This window comes from Aphis gossypii, chromosome 1 (genome assembly GCF_020184175.1).
Source record: "Aphis gossypii isolate Hap1 chromosome 1, ASM2018417v2, whole genome shotgun sequence".
Lineage (NCBI taxonomy): Eukaryota > Metazoa > Arthropoda > Insecta > Hemiptera > Aphididae > Aphis > Aphis gossypii.
Genome location: NC_065530.1, coordinates 64,794,551 through 64,819,630, shown reverse-complemented (window position 1 = coordinate 64,819,630; position 25,080 = coordinate 64,794,551). Strand labels below are relative to the sequence as shown.

Sequence of the window (25,080 nt, the reverse complement as noted above, 5' to 3'; positions counted from 1 at the left end):
TTTTCATACTTTAACATTTATTATTGCTTACCATTTGCATTTGCATATAAAATATGTATATAACAATCTTGAGTTGTACAAAGTTCTAATAAGTACATAGGTATACAATACTATACAATACATTCATTAAGTGATAGTTAAGCATTGTTAGATTCAAGTATAGGTTTGTTATGGATAATTTAAAAAATGAAACGAGTCGAAATCATTGTTTTCTTATAAATAAATATATATAATGCACATATAATATAACAGAGAACTATCTGAACAACAATATTACAATATTGTAAGTATAATAATTAAATCACATGAAAATAAAAACAATGTATAAGTAAAAAATAATAATAACAATAATGATATAAAACAATTATTGTACATTGAGTATAAAAAAATGCTATAAATCTTTTTTTTTGTGTAGCAGATGTGATCAGAAAATATTCATAGACAAATAATAATAATATAAAAGTATATGGTAAAAAATATAAACTAAAAATATACCTAATGGTTAATATTATATTATGTTATAATTTAAAATACTAATTCAAACTGAAGAGTTCTTAGAAAATTATTAAGCTGTATAAAATTAACATAATATAGTATAAGTAATAACCAAGGGGTAGTCATTTAATGAATTAGTATAATTATAACATTCTTTGTATTTATGTAACATATTTTATCAAAAGCCAATGACTATGTAAAAAGTAAATTATTGAAGACATAATAACATAGTTACTAAATAAAGTTTAATTTGTAGATTGGCAATATAAATTATATTACAAATAATGCAAAATATTTACAATTTAACATAAAACTTAAAATTTTACAATTAGTCTAAGAAATGTTGAGCTGTATAATGAAAAATAATAAAAAATATAATATATAATATATACTATGTATAGCTTGTAGCTTTTTAAATCTTTAAAATAATAAAATTTATAGGATAGGTAAGATATAAGGCAGATAGTAAAAAAAAAAATATATAATCAACAGTCAAGATAATAAGTCAAACATAGTAACTCATCATGTGAACATTTTTTAAAATTTTGTTTAATAAAGCACCATAATAAATTGTATTTTAAGAACTAAATGGGTACTTAGGACTTTTGTTTCATTTAATGGCACTGTCAAACAATCTGTGTGCCTGGTGCATTCAGTAATAATCCATTTGTGCGTTCCAAATCTCCAGCTTCAATTTGTTCTTTTAGAAGTTCCAATTGTCTAATACCACTTACAGTCACTTCATATTTATGGGCTACCATAGATTGGTAAAAGTGTATAGCAAATGCTAAAAATATCACTAGAACGGGGATTAACATAATAACAGCGGACCATGCTGCATATTTAGATATATCATAAAATTTGACCCAACATAGTATGGCAATTTCAGCTAGGAACAATAGAAGACCAAGAAGTGTAGAAAATGCCCATGCAGTTTCTATGTACCAATGTAGACGTTCATGTGGAGCTTCATGTACAAGACTTACTGAATGGAGATTACATACAGCATCAATGTTTGGTAAAATACATGTACTTATCATTAAAGCCAACATGTGAACAGCAACTAGTAAGGTGGTACATACAGCAAATGCTACAAGCATTCCTTCTGGTACTTTAGAATCATCACTTATTTGCATCTCTACCATTGCCACCTAAAAAAAGTTTTTGTATTTAAATAATTAAACAACTTTTTTTTTTTTATGAGAATTAATATTTTGACATACCATAGCAAAACCTGACAAAAGTGCCGATGTTTTGCTAGACGCCTTGAGTTTAGCTCTACTTAATTGAAGTTTACGCCAAGAAAGAAAGGCAGGGGAGTTGAGCGGGACACCAGCTTCTGTAACGTCGCACTGCGACATGTTATTGCACTTCTAAAAAATAAAACAATTAAGTTAATTAACTAGGTATAATATTTTTATTTTAATAAACTCATGGATATTTAAATACCAACACCAGTAGGTAATAAAAAACTAATAATGTATTAAATGTTTAAGAGTAATTTAGAACTAGTTTATTAGTCGCTTAGTCTAGTTTAGATCTTTAATACTTGATTAAGAAAAACATTTTAACAACAACAGGTTTGTGGAGAACATCTGAAATTGTTTACATAATAAACTGCTTTTGGTTAAAAATTAGCTTAAAATAACTCATTGACCATGCCACCATGGTTATATAGGTAGGTATTTGGTATGAGTTAACCACACCTCAAATATTGCTATTAAATTTCTTGTTAACTAAATATATATTTATGTATATTATATTATTATATAAGTTAAAAAAAAAAAAAATCAACAATCAATAGTTTTTTTATGGCGTAAAACCTATTATTATTTATCATAAACCAACTGAAATCAATCCATTCATGCATGAAGAAAATTAGGCTGCTACATATCCAATATCGAAGCACATCAAGTCTCAAGAACTGTAGAAATCATTACCAACATATGTTAGATTAAAATGTTAACGTCAAAGACAGTTTTACATTTTAAATTGTGGGTAGTAGACGAACCTTTTGATGGTTGTTAAAGTTATTATAACAATGCCAATTAAAATCTTGGTCCACCAAGTTATCTTTGGTACCATACAACGTGTGGCGACCGGAACTGATCGAGAATGATGACATCAAGAACTGAGCTAAGTTCCGCGTACTCAAATATGTATATATTATATATAAATATATGTATAATTATCTACATATATATATTGAACAATAAATTACGGTAGTCTAATACAAACAATAATAAAAAAATAAAAATAAAAAATTGATGCAACGTAAATTAACGCAGACGTGACTGGAGAGTAGTAAATAGAATAAACCTTTAAGATTCACCTACGTGTATTCACTGGTGATTCGTTAAAATAGTGATGATTAATGTTATAATCGTACTGTGGTATTATAACGATATAAAATTATAACGAGGTCTGTTGGGACTCGGGTAACGTGGAACCAATTATCGAATGTGATTATACATCTATTGCATTAATATGATATAATGATTGCTAATTAAAATAAATGAAAACAAAATTAAACAATATAAACATTGAATTGTTATTACTCACGAGTCTGTAAAGAACATATATGTAGATCTGCACAGAAAAAAAAAACTGGTACACCGCTGAACGTAGTGTGAAGTGAACGTTATCACACGCACACTCACGAACAATCGGCTACTACCGTCCGGATGACGATGGCTGCAGAGTGAAAATTTTTGCAGCAGCAGAAGTCTCACTCTTGTACGAAAATTTATTGATAAACCCAGTCACCGGGGGAAACGCATCGCAACCCAGACATGCCCAAGGTCTGAACAGCAGCACAGCACTATGCGAATTGCGAGGCCCCCCCACCAAGTCGCCGCTATCACCACGGGAGATAACACACGAAAACAACAACAACAACGACGACAACAAGTAACGTTGAAATTAATTGAAATTTGTAACGTGTAATGTTGTACGTATAATATTTTTGAATTATTAGATATTTTTAGGTGTAATAATCACGAGCCACCTGTCTTGTCCTGCCGGCGATTACGTACGTCGAATAAAATATTCATAACTTGTACTTCACTATCAGCTCACATACTTGATACCCCGTCTCGATTTTTCGAATATCGCTAATTCGTGATACTGTAACAATAACCCTCATATTATTATTTACGTTAATAATTTTAATAATTATATAAGTCGTAATAATATCGTAATAGCAGCCGATTGATGACACGCCCACATACCATAGTCTTGTAGTCTTGCTATTGGTTTTCTGTGTATATTATTACATCAATCCGTTTTAAATATTATACTGAATATGGTCCTCTTGCACCATACAAAGAACTATGAAGAGTTTGTTGAACTCGTGAAAACACTGGAGAAATCCAAACAGCAGATTTTTGTAATTTTCACTGGCACGCCAAACGCGAGCGGTGAGAGTTGGTGTTCAGACTGCGTTGAAGGTATGTGATTGATCGTCATTGCATGCACGTTCATTGTCAGCTGTGACTGTATAGCAATGAGTCTTAAGACCTGTCGTATCATTTAGTACTTTTTATTTAATAATTATTTAATCATTCTAGCTGATCCAGTTATCAAGAAACAGATAGAACACAATGAGGAATTTCTAAAAAACACACATATTGTATATGCTCAAGTTGGTAAAAGAGAAGAGTAAGTTCTAAATAAGTGCATTTTTACCTTATATTATATTTATCACCACAAAATAAACCTGCCAATATCATTATTATAACATAATTATAACAGTTCCCATGTAATTGAAAAAAGGATAAAACTATTAAAAAAAATGTTTATAATGACATTTTAAAGTATTGTTAAAACAAGTTAACTTATCTTTATACTTAGATGTTGATATGAAATTATGAATTTTAAATCAATAACTATCAAGTATTCAAATATTCACAAGAAAATGAAATCACTAATAATTAGAAAAAATTTAAGATTTTGAATTTTATATAAATGGATAATATTATGTTCTAGGAATAAAAAGAAACTTAAAGGTATAAATATTTTTACTTTGATTGTCTTATAATAACTTAAATTTTGTTGGTAGATACCTTATTAGTCATTACAATTGTTAATATAATTATAAAAAAAATGTGAAAATAGGTGTTTAATAATTGCTTGATTAGAAAGCCTTAAAGAAATTGAAGAAATTAAGAACATTTAATAAGTTGTATATGAAAAAAAAATAGTGTTATTAATTGTTAATTTAATGTTTATGTTCATAATATTAAACTTGGAGAGGAAGTAAATATTGAATTAGTAAGATAGTATTGGTACAATAGGAAATATTATTATGTTTATATGTAATCATTAGAGTAAATTCATATAAACGCTTAATATAAATTAAAAAACTTTTTGCCTCTACATAATTAACAATCACACCTAAGTGTGGATATAAAAATGAAATACTTTGGTGTACATAAATAAAATATATATATTTTTTTTTCAATAATTAAATTGAATAGTCAATAATGAATTGTGTTATTTTTTTTTTTTACAGATGGAAGAATAACAATGACAATCCATTTAAATTGGACAAAAAAATAAAGTTACAATTTTTACCTACCATTCTAAAATGGGGTACATTGCATAAACTTCAAGTGGAAGAATGTTCAAAACCTGATTTACTTAATATGATCTTCGAAGACACAGAAGATGATTCTTAAATTACCTTATAAAATTGATATCAATAAAAGACATTTTGAAATTTACTACATTGTATGTTATACTATGTAACACATTATTTATTAAATAATTATTCAATTATAATTGTATATATCATTTTGACCTCAAAAGGTTATATTTCTCTTTATAAAAATCAAGTAATGATTTTATTTAATGCTTTTGATCAACTAGTATAAATATAACATGGATTATTTTTGACTTTTTCTGACTGAACAAAAAACTAAAATATGCTGAAATTATATATCATAATAACAATTCTTCATCTTTAATAACTATTTATTGCTCACTTGTTCATTATGAGCTGGAATATTGTTCTTTGATACGGATGAACAATACATTTAAACAAAATTCTATTATTGAATTAGTTTTAAACATTTTTTTACATATAATCAATATATGTAGATCTCTTCAATCTTTCCCTGTTCATAAAATGGTGCTATTGATATTACTATTAAAGCAACTTCATAATTTACTCTTGGATGATATTGATAGTCACAGATTCATTTCTTCATACTATAATAATTTAAAACTAAATATCTTTTAATTTATTCTTCTAATATTAATAAGTACTCTCTGTATACCAGTAGTAACTTAAAATGTATTTTGCGATCGATATAATTCTTTATTTAAATAAATGAAAACTTTATACTTACTCGAGTTTATTAATGTAAGATGTGCAATAATAGTATATTTTAAAAAGTTTAATAAATTAAAAATGTATAAAAAAAAATATATATTACATAAACTGAATTAAATATTGGAATTTTGCTATTTAAAAATAGTATATCACACAAACGTTCTGTAGATATATTTATATATTTACAGATATAATTGAGAAATTAAAACGTTATCTATTGTCATTTGTTACATAAGGGTAAATGTAGAAAACAATGGTTGGACTAGAAACAAAGTACACCTACATCAGTTACATAAAATATTATAAATTAAGTAAGTATTAGTATTTTTTAAGTGCATTGTTTTAAAAAATGATAAACATAATAAATATATACGTATTGTTACTTGTTAGTATGTTATAGAGATTGAAATATTATATCGTTTTGTAAACTAACAAATATAAACAAAAAACGTTTTTGAAATAGTAACTTACAGAGGAGAGAGGTCACGATACTTACATCCACTACATTTTACTTAATAGCCACATCGACCACATCTGGTTTCACACTAATTAATAATATTTTTATTGCTTATAATTTATGATTTATTATAACTTATAAGATTGTTACCATTGAAATGAACAGTGACGTACGTGAATAACATATATAGTGCCGTAGCTGCTGTTTGATTTTAAATATATTATATTGAAATAATATAGGTATATAGTATGATGTAATACGGCTGATTTCTACAGTAATCTATTAAATATCAGAAAATATTTCTACCAAAATTATTTTATTCCAAAATCATCGAAAAAAAAAATAATTTGTTAGAAAAAAAGTTGTTAAAATATAATACCTATTATCCAAAAAATAATCGTTAACGTATTTCGTCCAAAAATAACTTGTCTAAAAATATTCCAGTTGAAAGCGTCAAAAAATTATAATTGAAATGTTAAAGAAACAGTTTTGTCGAAAAATGATACCATTAAAATGATTTTAGAAAATTAATATCCCATTACTGCGAACAACGTGAATAATAAATTTATAAATGCTGTAATAGAAATAAAATTAGTTTTAAGCATAAGCGGAAATCCATTAAAATTTCAGTAGTTAGTTAACATTTTTAACATCAATATGAACCTATAAGGATACAAATAAGTCTATACTATATAATTATATATATTATTAATTTTTGGTGGCACTAATGAAATATTTTTGAAGCATTAGCTTCTTAAACACTCCCCATTTTCGACAATGATTTAAAGTAGGTAACTGTACTGGGTTAAAATTTGTTATATTTTATACTCTGAAGTGCCACATTTATAGGGTTCTAGATGCCCGGCACCAAAATTAATATGGATTTATTACATTAAGATGGACAACAAATTAATTATAACTTATTTCTTATAGTTCTAGTGATTCTGAGTTTCGACCATGCATTGTAACATTTTATACTGATCTATATTTAATTATATGAACGCAACTAACTTTACATAATATAATAATTATTAATAAATAATAATAACCGTCTGACGTTCAACGTTTAAAGAATAATCAATAAATCGTATAAGGCAAACTATATAGGCTACACATAGTACATAAATACTATTATGTAAGTCGAAGTCAAAGGAACTGACGTATAAAACGAGAAATGTGTATACTTATAATATTATCTTAAAACTCATTATAAGTTGACTGTATCAGCTAAAATTAATTTGGTTGTTGGTAATTAACTTGGAGTGTACACAATATGAGTGATATGCTATTATAGATATTAGCATTGATAATAGAAGTTTATTTCAAACCTGGGGTAGGTGAAAAATATTGGGTAATGGCGGAAAAATATTGACTTTGCTTTATTTAAGTTTAAAAGTTATAATGAGATGTACAATCTAGCAAAATATTAAGCTTAGGTCTTAGGGGAATTGAAAAAAAAAGGTTAGAAATTACTAGTCTATTCTATAATCGATGGCAGTAGGTAACTTACTAACTAATATATAGGAAATAAATTTACAATGGCACTTTATTGTAGAACAATATAAAACGTAATAGAATAATAATAATCTATATATTTGTTCATAAATAATTTAGAACGGTGATCTAATATACTTCACAACAATAAGCCAGCATTTGAGATAAGCATTTGATAGAAGTGTTAATAATTATAAAGTATATAATACATAATAATATGTAATAAACACATTGTTTCCCATTTCAAAATATTCAAAATACCGATAATCAAGTACTTGAAAAAAAAAAATAAACAAAAATTAAAAATTAACTCGCAACAGTAAAAAAATGTTCAAAGTTACCTAAATGACTTGAGCTGTTGAACAAAATGCGACATATACAACTTAAAAAAAAAAAAAAATAATAATAAAAACTGTAATATTATTCGTAGTTAAGTACCTATTGCATACTGGACGAATTCAACTGTGTGAACCACAGCATGTTAAGACTATAAACTCAAGCATATTATGTAACTTATTTGACAATTATTCCAGTGTCAGGGCAAGCTACGGTAAGCTCGAAGTATTTAAATACCGTCAACACTATACAAATAGAAACGTGACAGCCGCGCTCGAAGCAAAACTCTGTATGTGCGTACCTATCATGACGTAATAAGTATAATCACGAATAGTTAACGATCTCGAGAAGCGCGTTCTGACGCTATAAAATAACATACAGACAAATGCCTCTGATGGATGCAATTCAGTCGTGCATTTGAGTATAACAAGTGCGCACTCGCAGAACCGAGAACGAAATACACGAATATATACTTTCACGGAGATGATTTCGTGGACGATCGATTGTCTGTTTGATTCGTTTACTTTGATATGCACTACAGTGATCGGTGTACTGCTTTATTATTATTCGACGTCCACGTACGACAAATGGAGGAAAGTAAACGTGCCTCATACGAGGCCGGTACCGTTGTTCGGCAACTTGTTCAGAATGATATTTGGGCTCGATAGCGAAAACGAGACGTACCATAAAATTTACAAACAATTTCCGGATAAGAAAATCTGCGGATTTTATCAGATGAGAACGCCGTACTTGATGATTCGTGATCCGGAACTCATAAACAACGTGCTCATCAAAGACTTTGCGCACTTCACGGACCACGGATTCGAAATGGACCCATCCGTGAACATTTTGGGGGGCAGTTTGTTCTTCATGAATGGTCAGAAGTGGAAGATTATGAGACAAAAAATGAGCCCGGGTTTTACGTCAGGTAAACTCAAGTTGATGCACAGTCAGATCAAAGAATGTAGCAAAGACATGATTAACTACATCGACACGAAATCGAAGACGACTGATCAGTTCGACGTGCACGATATCATGAACAAATACGCCACTGACGTCATAGGGACGTGTGCTTTCGGTTTGAAATTAGGTAGTATGACAGACGAAGACAACGAATTTCGAAAGTATACGAAATTGTTATTGAAACCGTCGTTTAGACTAATTTTTACCTACCTGTTGCAATTGATTTCACCAAAAATGTCGAGTATTTTAAAATTGAGTTCAACCCCGCCGGAAGTTATGGAATACTTTAACTCGTCATTTAAAAATGTAATCGAGTATAGAGAAAAGAACAATTTGAATAGGAACGATGTGGCACAAACACTTATGCAAGCTAGAAAAGAACTTGTACTAAATAATATCTCGTATCCCGAAGGTAAGGAAATTATGATTATAATATATACCTAAAACTTGCATATTCGAATTAATATATAAGTGTATACGATCGTTCAATATTTTGTTTAAAATTTTAATATTATATAATATAATATGTATTATATTTTGCAGAGAAATTTACAGAAATGGATATAATTTCAAATGCAGTTTTAATGTATTTTGCTGGTGCCGAACCGGTATCTGATACATTGGCTTTTTGTTTATATGAGTTAGCTATGAATAAACATATACAAGACAAATTACGTGAACATATTAACAGAATAAAAGAAAAACATGGTGGCGAATTTAGTAACGATTATTTGATGGATCTCCATTACGCTGATATGGTTTTAACAGGTAATTATTTTTCTACTTTCTGGAAAATCTTTAATGTATCATAAAATATTGATTTTTAGTTATAGATTTTTCAATAAAATAAAGAGATTCTGTTGTGTTAAATTAATGTAATATTTTAAATTATATTTCAGAAACATTGCGTAAGGTCAACGGAACTATTGTTTTATTTAGAGTAGCTACTAAGGCTTACCAAGTTCCGAACTCGTCATTAATAATCGAGAAAGGTCAAAAAATAATAATACCGACTTACAGTATTCATCATGATCCAAAATATTATACTAATCCCGACGTTTTTGATCCGGAAAGGTTTTCTCTAGAAGAAAAATCTAAACGACTTAGTGGCACTGAATTATTGTTTGGGGACGGACCTCGATTTTGTGTTGGTAATACATTTTTATGCTTGATATTCTATTTTTGTTTCGTTGATATTTTGATTTTTAGGTAAACGTTTGGCTGAATTGGAAATGAAATTAGGTCTCTCAGAAATAATTTCGAAATTTGAAGTTTCACCGTGCGTAAAAACTGAAATTCCCATTCAATTTGCGAAGGCTGGAGGTGCTATCAGACCAAAAAATGGAATTTGGTTAAGTCTAAAGCCAGTCGTTGCGGTTTAATAGTTACCTATTCAATGATTGTACCTATTTTGATTATAGTTTTGTTTGTTTGCATAGTTCAATTTATCAAAATTTTATAAATATTTAATTCATATAGGTACTCAATGATTGAACGATGAATATTTTAATATACTTAATTTTATTGGAATTTATAAGTTAGTAAATTTGAATAAGTGGTTTATGTTAATGATTTTTTAATATTCATATAAATTATTATATGTTTTTTTTTGTCTTGCGATGATTCAAAATTGTTGTGTGAAGTATTTGTTTTATGAAAATATCATACTATGAAAGTATGAATTAATTTAATTTAGCAATTATGTGTTGTAGTATTGAATTTTTTTTAATGATAATGATATCTAAAACTGAAAATAAAAATATATAAAGACATTTATTGTTATTATTAGCTAATCGGTCACCAAACAGCAAACAATTATTAATAATAATAATATTAAAATGTTAACAAATGTTCTTATTATATTTTGTCGAATTTGACACACCAAAGTACAAATTTAAATCCAATTTGCTATATGAAACGTCCATACTGAAGTTGATGATATTTTTTTTTCGCTTCGCTCAGAATATGATATGATAAAAAGTTTCAATAACAAATTAATTAACAATATAAATCTATTAGGTAAAACTATAATTTATGTATAATATTTTAATTTTAAACATAATAACCAGGCGTTGCATTGAAACTTAATGTTGTTTATCTATGTAAGACATTGAGTGGTGGAAGTTTATTATGTATAAAAAAAAAAAGCTTAAAATATGTATATTCATTCATATTGCATAGGTATTATAAATTATGTGAATAGGTAACCGTATGGCTTATTGCGTACATTTATATTAACCATCAAGGATAAACTAATCAAATCGAATTAAGATTGAATAATATTCTCTATATTTTATTGAACGGGTTGGTTTTTGGCTACCGTAAAAGTACATAATGAAAAACTTGAAAGTCAATTAAAACGCTATTTAGTGCAATTGGATCAGTAACTACAATTTTTTGTTTTCAACTATGATTAAGTGATAGAGAACGGCATACACTTATTTCTAGTAAAGTCACTTGTTTATTTTATAGAATTAATAACGAACGACAATAATATTTTGTGGAGTCAAAAATTACTAAAATATTTAGTATTTACCGATTATTTAAAAATATGTAAAAAAAAAAATTGAGTTTATTTCTATAAGAATAATCTAAATCATAAACATTTTTAATCAGATTAAAAATATCTCATTTCAATAAAAATATGATTTTACAATCAATTCTGTTCTCTATAGAACTATAGAAGACTACATAATGCTGATATTATTAAATAATTAAATTATATACATTTTAAGAGTAAGCAACTAATAAAATAAAATAAAACAAAATTTGTATACAACAATAATATTTTTTAAGTTTTTATTATAAATATTTATATCTAATTTGAGTTTTAATACTATTTTAACAAAAGTATTCCGTTATCTGTCTTCATAAAACATCACTTTTCATTTATTAAAATTAAAATATAAAAAATATACTATTATTATATTATATTACAAAGGTAGATTAATATAATCAATAATCATCATTAGTAGACCTATTGTCTAATGATTGGTTTTAGAGTCAACCAAACGATATTTTTTGGTTTTACAATCATTCCTTTTGGTATAAGTTGTATTGGGTTTTCAGTTTTGCTGCACGGTAAAAGTTCAAAGTTATAAATTATTTCTGATAAACCTAATTTTAATTCTAGTTCAGCCAAACGTTTTCCTGCAAATCAACATTTTATTCGTTATTTTAGCTAACAAAATATTATTAATTTATCTGAATACAAAATTTTATTATAATATACACTATATAATATATATATAAATAGAGTAACTACCTATACAAAAACGAGGTCCATCGCCGAAAAATAATTCTGTAGCATTAGGTCGTTTTGCTTTTTCCTCAGGAGAAAATCTTTCTGGATCGAAAATGTCTGGATCAGGATAATATTTGGGATCGTGATGAAAGCTGTAAGTCGGTATTATTATCTTTTGTCCTTTTTCAATAACTAATGATTGGCCAGGGACCGGGTAAGTCTTAGTCGCTTCTCTCAACAGAACAATAATTCCACTGTGTTTGCGCATTGTTTCTAAAATAGTTTATACATTATATCAAACAAAGTATTATATTATCTAATATATAATTAAGTACCTATATTTTATTTTAAAGTATATTATGTTTTATGTTATATAATATGATTTAATTTAAGTATAGTTAAATCAAAAAAAAAACATCTGATATGACACGTCAATCTATGGATACACAGTTATTCTACACATAAATAATTATAATTATACTTGTATGATCATGTATAATGCATTTATAACGATAAAAGCTTTAAATTAATCAGTAGAATTTCAAGTGTATGTAGATTACAAAGTTTATTACCCCAAATGACAAGACACAATTTTTCACGGTGATTTTATTTGTTTTAGTTTATTCATTATTATTATTACTGCTACTGTTGTTATATAAAATAAGTTATACATTAATTATTATAAATTATAAAGCGATTTCCCAATATGCAGTCTATTCATGTATTACACGGTCTACCGTAATAAAAATTACAGTATAATATGCGGCCTACTTACATTTTATATATATATATATATATATATATATATATATATAAAACAAAATATTATTCATTAAAAAAAAAGATACATATAATTGATTTTCAGGAAAACGAAATTATAATTTATTTTATTTTAGTTTATTAATAATGTAATATGTGATAGCCATTGGGAAGTACAAAGATAAAATATATAAAATGGTATAAAACTATAAGCTACCATTGAGAGCAATTTATGTATGGTATAATACAAAATACCTATTATAGTAGACTGTATATTGGAAGATAGGCACTAATAATTTAGATATAGCTTGAGTCGTAAAGAGAAAGATATATTTTAAAGCACGTTAATGAACACAAAAATAGACAACAAAAACTCAACTAAATCAAATACATCACCAGTTATACTATTATTTTTTCAGTTTATTATTTAAATCAATTAATTTTTATTCAACCGATTTCTAGTAATATTGCAATAATTTTACCCAATAAAACCATGTCGGCGTAATGTAGATCCGCTAAGTAACTGTGATTGAACTCTCCACCATGCTTTTCTCTTGTCTCACAAATATGCTGACGCAGTTTTTCTTGTATTGGTTTATTCAACGCCAATTCATAAAAACAAAAAGCTAGCGTGTCAGATACAGGTTCAGCACCGGCGATAAATAGTAAAATCGCATTTGCAACAATGTCTGTATCTGTAAATTGTTCTGCAAAAATAAACAATAATAAATAAATAATTATGCAAACAATTATTATTAAAATACGTAAACCGTATTCGAGTAATAATTTATACTTTTAGGGAATGAATCGTTATTCAATACAAGTTTGTTTCTGGCTTGCATCAATGTTTGTGCCACATCGTTCCTGTTTATGTTATTTTTTTCCCTATACGTAATGACTTCTTTAAATGTTGAATCAAAGAAATCGATTACTTCAGGTAAAAATTGTTGAATTTTCAACCTTCTTGGAATTTGTGGTGAAATCGTTCCCAATATGATGACCATAAGCTGCCTCAATGTTGGTTTGAATAATTGTTTTCTATACTTCCGAAATTCACTGTCTTCATCTGCCATACTGTCTAATTTTAAACCGAAAGCACAAGTCCCAATGACATCGGTAGCGTATTTCCCTAACAAATCGTGTATCTCGATCTCATCGGTCATTCTAGATTTTTTACTGATATAGTTTAATAGCTCTTTGCTACAGTCGTTGACCTGGCTATACATCAACTTGAGTTTACCGGACGTGAATCCAGGGCTGAGCTTTTGTCGCATAATTTTCCATCTTTGGCCGTTCATGAAAAACAGACTTTTTGACAAAAGATTGATCGACGGATCCAAGTAGAAACCATGGTCAGTGAAGTGCGCAAAGTCTTTGGTGAGAATTGTATTGATTAATTCTGGATCTCGAATCATAAGGTATGGTGTTTTCATCTGGTAAAACCCACAAATTTTTTCATCCGGAAACTGTCTGTAAATTCTATCGAGCCCTTCATATTGGCTTTCAAGACCGAGAAGTGTTTTCGCTAAATTCCCAAAAAACGGAATAGGTTTCATATGAGGTACTTTTGCTTTTTGCCATTTGTCGTAAGTGGAAGTTGAAAAATAATACAAAAGTAAAACAGTCACGGAGGTACTTATTAAGGTGAAATTATCAAACAAAGAATGTAAAATAATAGAAATCATCGTTAAAATATAAATATTATTACATCCGATTCTTTACATTACAACTATCGAACTGTAATGTTCATGCGAACTATTAGTATAATGATTATACATTCCTAAATTTATTTACATCAGAAATATTAATTATATTATATTAATATTATAATCAGAATATTAGATTACATTTAAAATGTATATAGGTCGTAGGTAACAATTGCTTGATTTTAATCATTCAATTCATATTAAAATACGCCCGGCACTCGCTGATAAAAAATCAATCATGATGACGTATCATTTTGTAGCGTGCTACGTATGAGCAACCGTAATGATGTGGATTTGAAATAAATGTGAACGCAGATGAAATATTTCTAAGTGTTTTTTATTAGAAAAATATTCCATGTCCAAATAATTAATTTAATTAAATTATGAAAAATATTCTTAGTTCAGGAGATATAAATATTAAACTGATTGGCGTGAAGGTGCTTACTCTAACTCTGGTGGATCACGTCTGAAATGTGCCTATTTAGGGCCCCCTTATATACCATTCAGGGACTCCCACGGTACCGGCAGTTATGATTCGTGATATGCTAGTATACATTTTTATTGATCTATTAAAATGCTTTATCATTAGTATTAATCATTCCTGTTTAAGTGTCATTAGTATTACACATAAAAAACAATTTTCGGAGGTCGCAACAACGGGGCTGTGGCCAAAACACTGACTTCAGATCGCTGAGAAGAGAAACGGGTATGCCACAATTCCACATATATAAGACAGTAAGCCCCAGCCCAGAATAGTCAGATGTACCAGAGCTGTTGAGTCCAAAGCACTTTTGGGCCATTTGCTATCGCTTATCACATGATCCTGTACACTATTAAATTAAACTACATAGTAAAAAACCATTTCAAAAATATCATTGACTTAACAATTATATTTCGAACCAACAACTGAAGCGACGGAAAGTAGGCACGTTACAAGCCATTACACTCATTACATATTACAGCGTATTACTTTATATATTTACTAAATTCGTGTGACAAAATCATGTTCAATATTTTACATATTACTAAAACTGATAATTATAATCCTAAAATGTGTTACGACCTTACTCAGATGTTAAAATGTTTTTGATCACAAGATTTGGGTAAACTCAAATTCTAAATCTTGACAACTTATATAGGAGACCCCAACATATACCTGAACACGGTTTATATTACTTTTTCTCTGAAACATATAAATACTTTCCACGTGAAACATATTAAAATTAGGAAAATATTCTGTACTAAATTATGTATTATTGACACATCACTGGATACTGGAAAAAAATCTACGAAAACATTACAATTTTAAATTATTCACGACATGTTTTCAAAATTAGGTAAACAGTTATTATCAGATAAAGAATAATGAAAATATTTTATTAAATAAAATAATATCTTCAATATGTAATTTCAATATAACACTCAGTGTGTATATATTTCTACCTATATAAGGGTTAGGTTAGGTTAGGTATCTATCTGAAGTGGAATTTTATTATATAACTTTTAACTTACCTATGTTTTAAATTATTTTTGTTACTTATTAGTTATTACATATTGTTATTAAACCTAATGTTGAAGTGTTTAAAGTGAAATTTCTCACGCTTAACCAAGTCTCTATTCTTTACATTTATGATTATTTTCCTATTTAATACGTTTAATTTTACTTAATCCAATTTGATTGATATCAAATTTGGTAAAAATTACAAAAGTTTGTAAATTATTTTGTAGATAAGAATGATACATATTTATAGGTAACTAATAAGATTTAAAATTTTATAAAATGTTATACATTATATTATATATATATATAAGTATTCGACACGAGATCGAAGACAACTGATCAGTTTGACCACTTTGACGTGTACGATATTATGAATAAATATGTCGCCGAAGTTATAAGGACATGCTTTCGGTTTGAAATTAGGTAGTATGATAGACAAGGACAATGAATTTCGATAAAAAAATGTTATTTCATTTATTGATTAGATTAATCTTTGCCAACTTGTAACAAATTATTTCATATAAAATGTTAAGTACTTTTTTTATAAATAAGATTTAACTCACCAGAAGTTATGAAATATTTTACCGTAATTTTTAACAATAATATCGACTTAAGCATTCATCAAAATTATCCAAAATGTTGTACTAATCCTTAAGTTTTTGATCCGGAAAGATATTCTTTGAAAAAAAGATGAACATAATCAAGTGGTATTAAGTTGTTGTTTGGGAACGTATCTCGATTTTGTTTAGGTAGTATATTTTTATGGTCGGTATTCTATTTTTGTTTTATTGACATTTTAGTTTTCAGATTAACACTTGACCGAGTTGGGAATTAATTTAGTTATGTCAAAAGCAGTTAATATCTGCAAATATACTTTTGTTTGTTCATATGGTTTAACTTTAATTTATTAGTATTTTATAAATATTTATTATGTTGGGTGATTTTTTTTTTTATTAAAGGACACTCATTATTTTAAATCTTAATTGACATTTTAGAAAAACACGTCGTGTCGACATTATATTTATTATAACTTTTATCAACTCAACCGCTGGTAATAGGAGGCTAACAGATTATATGAGTATTAATATTAGATTACATAAGTTTTTGAATATTATATTTTATGTTCAATTTTGTGCTATAATGAAATAAAATAATCAAAAACCTATAAAATACAAAATATTATCTATGGAGTATTTTCAGTATTGTAGTATGCACTATAATTTAAAATCAAAAATAAATATCATAGTGGGAATAAAACACCCATATAAATATTAACTTCACATTCTTAATTACTATACCACTTACAATAATATGAAACTTTTGCTATTTTTAATTTTGGTTTAAATTACCGACTTCATTGAATTTGATTCCAAAATCACTATCAAAGTTGAATATTGAAGCATTTTAATGCTCAAAAGTATGACAATATAATGCATAAAAACGTCAAATTTTTTTTTTATGAAACACGCATCAATCACTCATTCAGAATACAATATTATCAATAACAATTGTATTAATTAGTTATTGACGTGTGATTGTTTGATAGCTATGATAACTACGCAGATTGTAAATTTGTAATGAGCACTTTAGATAAATAATTTATTAACTCTTATTAGGTATGATTATTTCTAGTTTATAGTAACTATTATCATATTTAGAAGTAGGTGCCGAATAGTATATACCAGTATATAGGTACACTTATTAAAATATATTTGTTACACAGTTAAAATAAAGTTTGAAATTACAATTTAAAATTCAAAACCGCTGTTTTTACAATAACAATAAGGTGATCAGTTAATATTTAAAAAGCTTTAAATATAATAAATGTGTGCATATATATATATATTTTTTATTACAAAAAAATAAAATCTTAATTAATAACAAAAACACGTTAAATTGTATATTTTACGTATTTTAGATTTGTAGAGCTATTTTTCAGTTTAAATACAATGTCCTATATCATGAGTTATTATTAACCTGTAGGAACAGTAAAAATAGTTAAATCTTCAACTTTAAATAAGGTGGTTTCTGGTACCAATTTGGATTTTATGGGTATATTTTAAAATTTTAACTTTTTAAGATTTTTTGATTTAAATGATAGCATTTTTGTTAGTGAGCAAAAACATTTCAACATATTATATACAAGATTCCTCATAAGTTGTCTTTACTGCAATTGAAATGTTTTTAAAATACAATCGCATTGATATTTATGACAGCGTTCTAAGTTCAAATTTTTTCAAAAGTCGTCAACAATTTGTAAACTTTTATGTAGTTAAAAATTTATACTTTTTTAAATTTTAATATTCTGTAATTTTTTGGTGGATTTTCCTAAAAATGTATTACATAATGACATTCTCCTGACAATTACGAACATAATAATAAAAAAAATTAGCGAAATCAGTCCAGCTGTTCACGCGTGATGCGATGACCAAGGGAAACAGGGATCCATTTTTATATGTAGAGATAATAATAATTTTTTATATTTTTATTCAAAATATACATATATTTTTTTTATAAATATTTATATCTAATTTGACATTTAATACTATTTTAATTATAGTTTTCCGTTAATTGTCTTCATAAAACATCACTTTTCATTTATTAAAATTAAAAATATAAATATATACTATTATAATACATTACAAAGGTAGATTAAATATAATCAATAATCATCATTAGTAGACCTATTGTCTAATGATTGGTTTCAGAGTCAACCAAACGCCATTCTTTGGTTTTACAATCATTCCTTTTGGTATAAGTTGTATTGGGTTTTCAGTTTTGCTGCACGGTAAAAGTTCAAAGTTATAAATTATTTCTGATAAACCTAATTTTAATTCTAGTTCAGCCAAACGTTTTCCTGCAAATCAACATTTTATTCGTTGTTTTAGCTAACAAAATATTATTAATTTATCTGAATACAATATTGTATTATAATATACACCATCGTTTCTCAACCTTTTTAGTTTCACGACCCCCAAAATAGGTATACAAATACAATGTGATCAATCACTTCGCGACCCCCTCCATCTTTATTAAGTAAAAATTTGAACAATAAAAATATCCTATCATATTAACCAAACGAAATTTAACATTTTAAATGTTAATTTATAAATACCATACCTCTATATTAACTTAATCTTATCAAGTGTTAACGTTATGTCTCGGGTCGTTAAGAATTCCCATTATTAGAAAACTGGAAAAATGCCCGTTTTATTGATGAGATATCTACATTTAATCGACTGCTTATTATTGTTATTATTAATTTCATTTTTGTGTTATTTATGTTCAATAAGAAGTTTTAAATATTTAAATAAAAAGGTATATTTTATAAATCATCGTTTTATTATTTTTGACCTACGCGACCCTTAGTCAAGGTGCCCGCGACCCCCCTGGGAGTCACGACCCCCTGGTTGAGAAACGCTGATATACACTATACAATATATATATATAAATAGAGTAACTACCTATACAAAAACGAGGTCCATCGCCGAAAAATAATTCAGTAGCATTAAGCCGTTTTGCTTTTTCCTCAGGAGAAAATCTTTCTGGATCGAAAATGTCTGGATCAGGATAATATTTGGGATCGTGATGAAAGCTGTAAGTCGGTATTATTATCTTTTGTCCTTTTTCAATAACCAATGATTGGCCAGGGACTGGGTAAGTCTTAGTTGCTTCTCTAAACAGAACAATAACTCCACTGTGTTTGCGCATTGTTTCTAAAACAGTTTGTATATTATATTAAACAACGCATATTATGTTATATAATATGATTTAATTTAAGTATAGTTAAACAAAAAAAAAAAAAAAACATCTAACATAACATGTAACATATCAATCAAACACAAAAAAATACAACAGAACTTGAACTAGATCCAATACATCAACTATTATACAATTTTTATATTTTATATATAAATGTATGATATTTATATGGACTAATACGTTTTTTTTTCAGAGAATTAGGACTCTCAGTTAACTTTTATTGGTATGGTTAACAATTTATTAAATTGTTAAATACTTGTATAATTTATTATAATGTTATGTTAAAAAATTATAACTATTCCATATTTGTATGTATTATACATTTTTACACAATAATACCTACCGTTTTACTCATTAAATATAGTACGTTTATCATCAAAATAAATATCATAGTTTAGTATCTCATTAAATTATATTAGATATGTTAATTTTTTTTATTATTCAATAATTTATTTATAAATTCACCAAAATGATAGGTTAGTGGTTTTGTTCAAATTATATATTATGTTCAACTCTAGTAATTTTTAGGTATTTTGTCAAAAAGAATGATATCTAAATAAAAGGTTACCTTCAAATATTTTAAGATTTTTTTAAACTCTTTGTACCTATCTTGAAAAAATCCTGGATCCTTACCTACTGAATTTGCACAGTTATATTTTTTATCAAGACAAACAAATAAAAAAAATGACGCAAACTAACTACAATGTGGGCGTAATTTGTATTTAGTCGTTTTCTAGTACTATTGCAATTTTACCCAATAAAACCATGTCGGCGTAATGTAGATTCGCTAAGTAACTATGATTGAACTCTCCACCATGCTTTTCTCTTGTCTCACAAATATGCTGACGCAGTTTTTCTTGAATTGGTTTATTCAACGCTAATTCATAAAAACAAAAAGCTAGCGTATCGGCTACAGGTTCAGCACCGGCGACAAACAGAAGAATCGCATTTGCAACAATATCTGTATCTGTAAATTTTTCTGCAAAAATAAACAATAATAAATAAATAATTGCAAACAATTATTATTAAAAAATATAAAAACTAAAGAGAATCTACACTACATGCAGATATATCGGTACATGTATATGTCTTGTTTCTACTGAATATAGTTGACATAAGAATGTCAATGTCAATTTGGTATTAGAATAAAAAAAAAAAATTAAAAATAGTAAAAATAAAAAAAATAAAAAATAGTTAAAAATAGTTAGATTAAACTAATAATATAATAATGTATATATATATTTTTATACATTTTTACATAGCAACCGGTTGCTATAACAACCAGTTGCTATAAACAATCGCCGTCTCAAATGGTAACATTCTTGGTGTCGCACAAATTAACAGAATGACCCCCAGCCATAAGACATATACATGTCAATATGCAAACCGTATTTGAGTAATATTTTATACCTTCAGGGAATGAATCGTTATTCAATACAAGTTCGTTTCTGGCTTGCATCAATGTTTGTGCCACATCGTTCCTGTTTATGTTATTTTTTTCCCTATACGTAATGACTTCTTTAAATGTTGAATCAAAGAAATCGATTACTTCAGGTAAAAATTGTTGAATTTTCAATTTATTTGGAATTGTCGGTGAAATCATTCCCAACATGTTGATGATAAGCTGCCTTAATGTTGGTTTGAATAATTTTTTCCCATGCTTCCGAAATTCATTGTCTTCATCAGTCATACTATCTAATTTTAAACCGAAAGCACACGTACCAACGACATCGGTTGCGTATTTTCCTAATAAATCGTGTATTTCAATTTCATCGGACGTACTAGATTTTTTACTGATATAGTTTAATAGCTCTTTGCTACAGTCTTTGATTTGGCCATACATCAATTTGAGTTTACCGGACGTGAATCCAGGGCTGAGCTTTTGTCGCATAATTTTCCATCTTTGGCCGTTCATGAAAAATAAACTTTTTGATAAAAGATTGATCGACGGATCCAAGTAGAAACCATGGTCAGTGAAGTGCGTAAAGTCTTTGATGAGAATTGTATTGATTAATTCTGGATCTCGAATCATAAGGTATGGTGTTTTCATCTGGTAAAACCCACAAATTTTTTCATTCGGAAACTGTCTGTAAATTCTATCGAACCCTTCGTATAAGCTTTCAAGACCGAGAAGTGTTTTCGCTAAATTTCCAAATAACGGAATAGGTTTTATATGAGGTACATTTGCTTTTTGCCATTTGTCGTACGTGGAAGTTGAAAAATAATACAAAAGTAAAACAGTCACGGAAGTACTTATTAAGGTGAAATTATCAAACAAATAATGTAAAATAATAGAAATCATTGTTAAAATATAAATATTATTTCATTAGATTCTTTAAATTACAACTATCAGACTGTAGTGTTCATGCGAACTATTAGTATAATGATTATACGTTCCTAATTTTATACACATCAGAATATTAGATTACATTTAAAATGTAGGTAGGTATATAATTGCTTGATTTTAATAGTTAAATTCATATTTAAATACGCCCAGCACTCGCTGATAAAAAAAACAATCACGAAGACGCCATATCAAATTCGTTCAAGTTGTTGTTTTAGTTATTTTAATAATTTACCAAAATACGTCAGTATAGATTTGTGTTAATTCATAATAACATTAAAACATACATATAATATAATAAATGCTTTTATGTTGTCAACAATTACCTTTATCTACCGTGTTAAGATTATCTATAAATTGAAAAAAAAAATTACTCATTCTATAGTAATATAATTATTAAAACAAATCATAAAACATCTTGAAAAACTCGATTTCAAAGAATCGTTTTTTGTACAATGATTTACCAAATCATTTAAATTTAACACATCCATAGTCTTGTTATGGGCTATCGAATTGCTACTAATTGTAAATATAATTATGAAATATTTTGTTTCGCGATAACTGCGAATCTTTGGAATCGCCTGCATTATATAATTTGGATTGATTCATTAAAATTCCTTGTAATTGGTATTAATTACTCCTGTCATAAGTATTACACACACAAATTGTATATAAAAAACAACTTTCGGAGGACTCAACAATGGGGCCGTGGCCAAGTCACAGACTTCTAATCGGTGAGAAGAGGAAGGGGTATGCAACATATCCTAGTAGTTTCCAGTACAGAATAGTCAGATGTACCAGAGCTGTTGAGTCCAAAGCACTTTTGTGTCATATGCTATCACCTGATCCTGTGCAGTGTACAGTATACATTATTAAATTAAATTAATGAAAAGCCATTTTAAAAATATCGTTGACTTAACAATTATGATCATAGTGGGAAAATGGGAATAAAACGCCCATATAATCATCACCCACGTAATTATTATACCATTTATAATAATAATAATAATAATAATATGAAACTTTTGAAATTTTTAATTTTGGTTTTAATTACTAACTTCATTGAATTTGATGCCAGAAACCACTCTTAAATTTGAATATTGAAGCAATTAATGCTAAAAAGTGTGACAAAATAAAATCGTCAAAAAAATTATACATGAAAAACGCATCACTCATTCAGAGTACAATATTAGCAATAATAATTTTATTAATTATTTATTGACGTGTGATTGTTTGATAGCTATGCACTACTCAGATAATGAAGTAATGAGCACTTTAGATAAATAATTTTTTTACTCTTAGTAGGTGTGATTATTTCTATAGTTTATAGTAGTAACTATTATCGTATATAGAAGTAATTGCTAAATATGTATATGCACTTAAAATATATTTTTTACCCAATTATTATAAAATTTGAAACTACAATTTAAAATTTAAAACCACTATTTTTACTATAACAATCTGGTGATCAGAAAATATTTAAAGAGCTTTAAATATAATAAATGTATTTACCATTATATATATATATATTATTACAAAAACATAAAATTTTAATTAAAAATAAAAATATGTTATATTGTATATTTTATGAGTTTTAGATTTGCAGATCTATTTTGTCAGTTTTAATGCAATGTCCTATATCAAGACTTATTATTAACCTGTAAGGGCAGTAAAAATAGTTAAATCTTTAACTTTAAATAAATTTGTTTCTGGTACAAATTTGGATCTTATGGGTATATTTTAAAATATTAACTTTTTAAGATTTTTTGATTTAAATGATAGCATTTTTGTTCGTGAGCAAAAACGTTTCAACATATTATATACAAAATTCCTCATAAGTTGTCTTTACTGCAATTGAAATGTTTTTAAAATACAATCACATTGCAGATATTTATGTCAGTGTTATAAGTTCAAATTTTTTCAAAAGTCGTCTAAATTACAAAAATATGTAAATTCTTATGTAGTTAAAAATGTAAATTTTTTAAAAATTTTAATATCTATAATAAGGTTTTAATATTAAAGTTCAGTATAATTTATAAGGTTTTTCATAAATCGTTCTTTCAGCAATTTAAAAATATCAATAATACAATAATTTGCATACCTAAATGCATATTATTATATTTTTATACAGTTCAAGATTACTTTTTTATAAGATTGTGTATTCAATATTCATATAAAAAATAACGGCGTTAGTTATTTTGTTAAAATTCAAAAAATATAAAAAAATTTATGCATAGCAACATACATAACTTTTTTTTCTATTTATATTATAATTTACTATAAAACATCAATATGATATACATCACAGTGAAATTTTCAAAACATTTATATTCATTCTAAGCTATAATTACACCAAGTAATTTTCATTGTCTTATAATAAATTCAAGTTAAATTCAGGTTTTTTTTATGAATTAATTAATTATTAAAAAGATAATAAATAAAAATTTTGAATACTTTTTTATTATTATTGATGATAATCACTAGATTTACTATAATATATTTAAAATAAAGTGAAGACTTCGTTAGCATTTACATCGATGAATAGTTTTTTATTCATCCAACAACTATTGAACCACAGAGTCAACAAATTGAGTTTTATCATTTGTCAATAAAATGCTATTGTTAATTTTTAAAGATAATTTTATATTTATGAGTACTAAACTATATATTTTAATAGGTAAACG

The 25,080-nt window shown here is 26.9% G+C and overlaps 4 protein-coding genes across 7 annotated transcripts; 2 read left to right on the top strand and 2 right to left on the bottom strand.

Annotated features, from left to right (window-relative positions):
- Positions 1-3,312, bottom strand: LOC114132921 (calcium release-activated calcium channel protein 1). 3 transcript variants are annotated; one of them, XM_050197857.1, is made up of 5 exons: positions 3,058-3,310; positions 2,832-2,969; positions 2,507-2,722; positions 1,719-1,868; positions 1-1,646 (listed from the first exon to the last, which is right to left on the bottom strand). In XM_050197857.1, exons 3-5 carry the CDS (start codon positions 2,618-2,620, stop codon positions 1,122-1,124), a joined length of 789 nt encoding a protein of 262 aa, XP_050053814.1. In that variant the 5' UTR covers positions 2,621-2,722; positions 2,832-2,969; positions 3,058-3,310; the 3' UTR covers positions 1-1,121. The 3 variants fall into 3 exon arrangements, with proteins under 3 accessions (XP_050053814.1, XP_027854328.1, XP_027854329.1); XM_027998527.2 differs by lacking the exon at positions 2,832-2,969 and having other exon boundaries at positions 2,507-2,645; positions 3,058-3,312; XM_027998528.2 differs by lacking the exons at positions 2,507-2,722; positions 2,832-2,969 and having other exon boundaries at positions 3,058-3,303.
- A 487-nt stretch (positions 3,313-3,799) lies between these two features.
- LOC114132922 (thioredoxin domain-containing protein 17-like) lies at positions 3,800-5,277 on the top strand. The gene is made up of 3 exons (XM_027998529.2): positions 3,800-3,944; positions 4,065-4,155; positions 5,009-5,277. The coding sequence occupies exons 1-3, from the start codon at positions 3,800-3,802 to the stop codon at positions 5,172-5,174; spliced, it is 402 nt and encodes a 133-aa protein (XP_027854330.1). The 3' UTR covers positions 5,175-5,277.
- A 3,214-nt stretch (positions 5,278-8,491) lies between these two features.
- LOC114132928 (probable cytochrome P450 6a13) lies at positions 8,492-10,852 on the top strand. 2 transcript variants are annotated; one of them, XM_027998535.2, is made up of 4 exons: positions 8,492-9,492; positions 9,624-9,848; positions 9,980-10,231; positions 10,323-10,852. In XM_027998535.2, exons 1-4 carry the CDS (start codon positions 8,601-8,603, stop codon positions 10,460-10,462), a joined length of 1,509 nt encoding a protein of 502 aa, XP_027854336.2. In that variant the 5' UTR covers positions 8,492-8,600; the 3' UTR covers positions 10,463-10,852. The 2 variants fall into 2 exon arrangements, with proteins under 2 accessions (XP_027854336.2, XP_027854335.2); XM_027998534.2 differs by having other exon boundaries at positions 8,495-9,492; positions 10,290-10,852.
- Positions 10,490-22,517, bottom strand: LOC114132936 (uncharacterized). The gene is made up of 10 exons (XM_050208262.1): positions 21,463-22,517; positions 20,807-21,031; positions 19,755-20,006; positions 18,976-19,147; positions 15,556-15,619; positions 15,415-15,479; positions 13,877-14,799; positions 13,566-13,790; positions 12,346-12,597; positions 10,490-12,230 (listed from the first exon to the last, which is right to left on the bottom strand). Exons 1-10 carry the CDS (start codon positions 22,352-22,354, stop codon positions 12,058-12,060), a joined length of 3,243 nt encoding a protein of 1,080 aa, XP_050064219.1. The 5' UTR covers positions 22,355-22,517; the 3' UTR covers positions 10,490-12,057.
- Between the last annotated feature and the right edge of the window lie 2,563 nt (positions 22,518-25,080).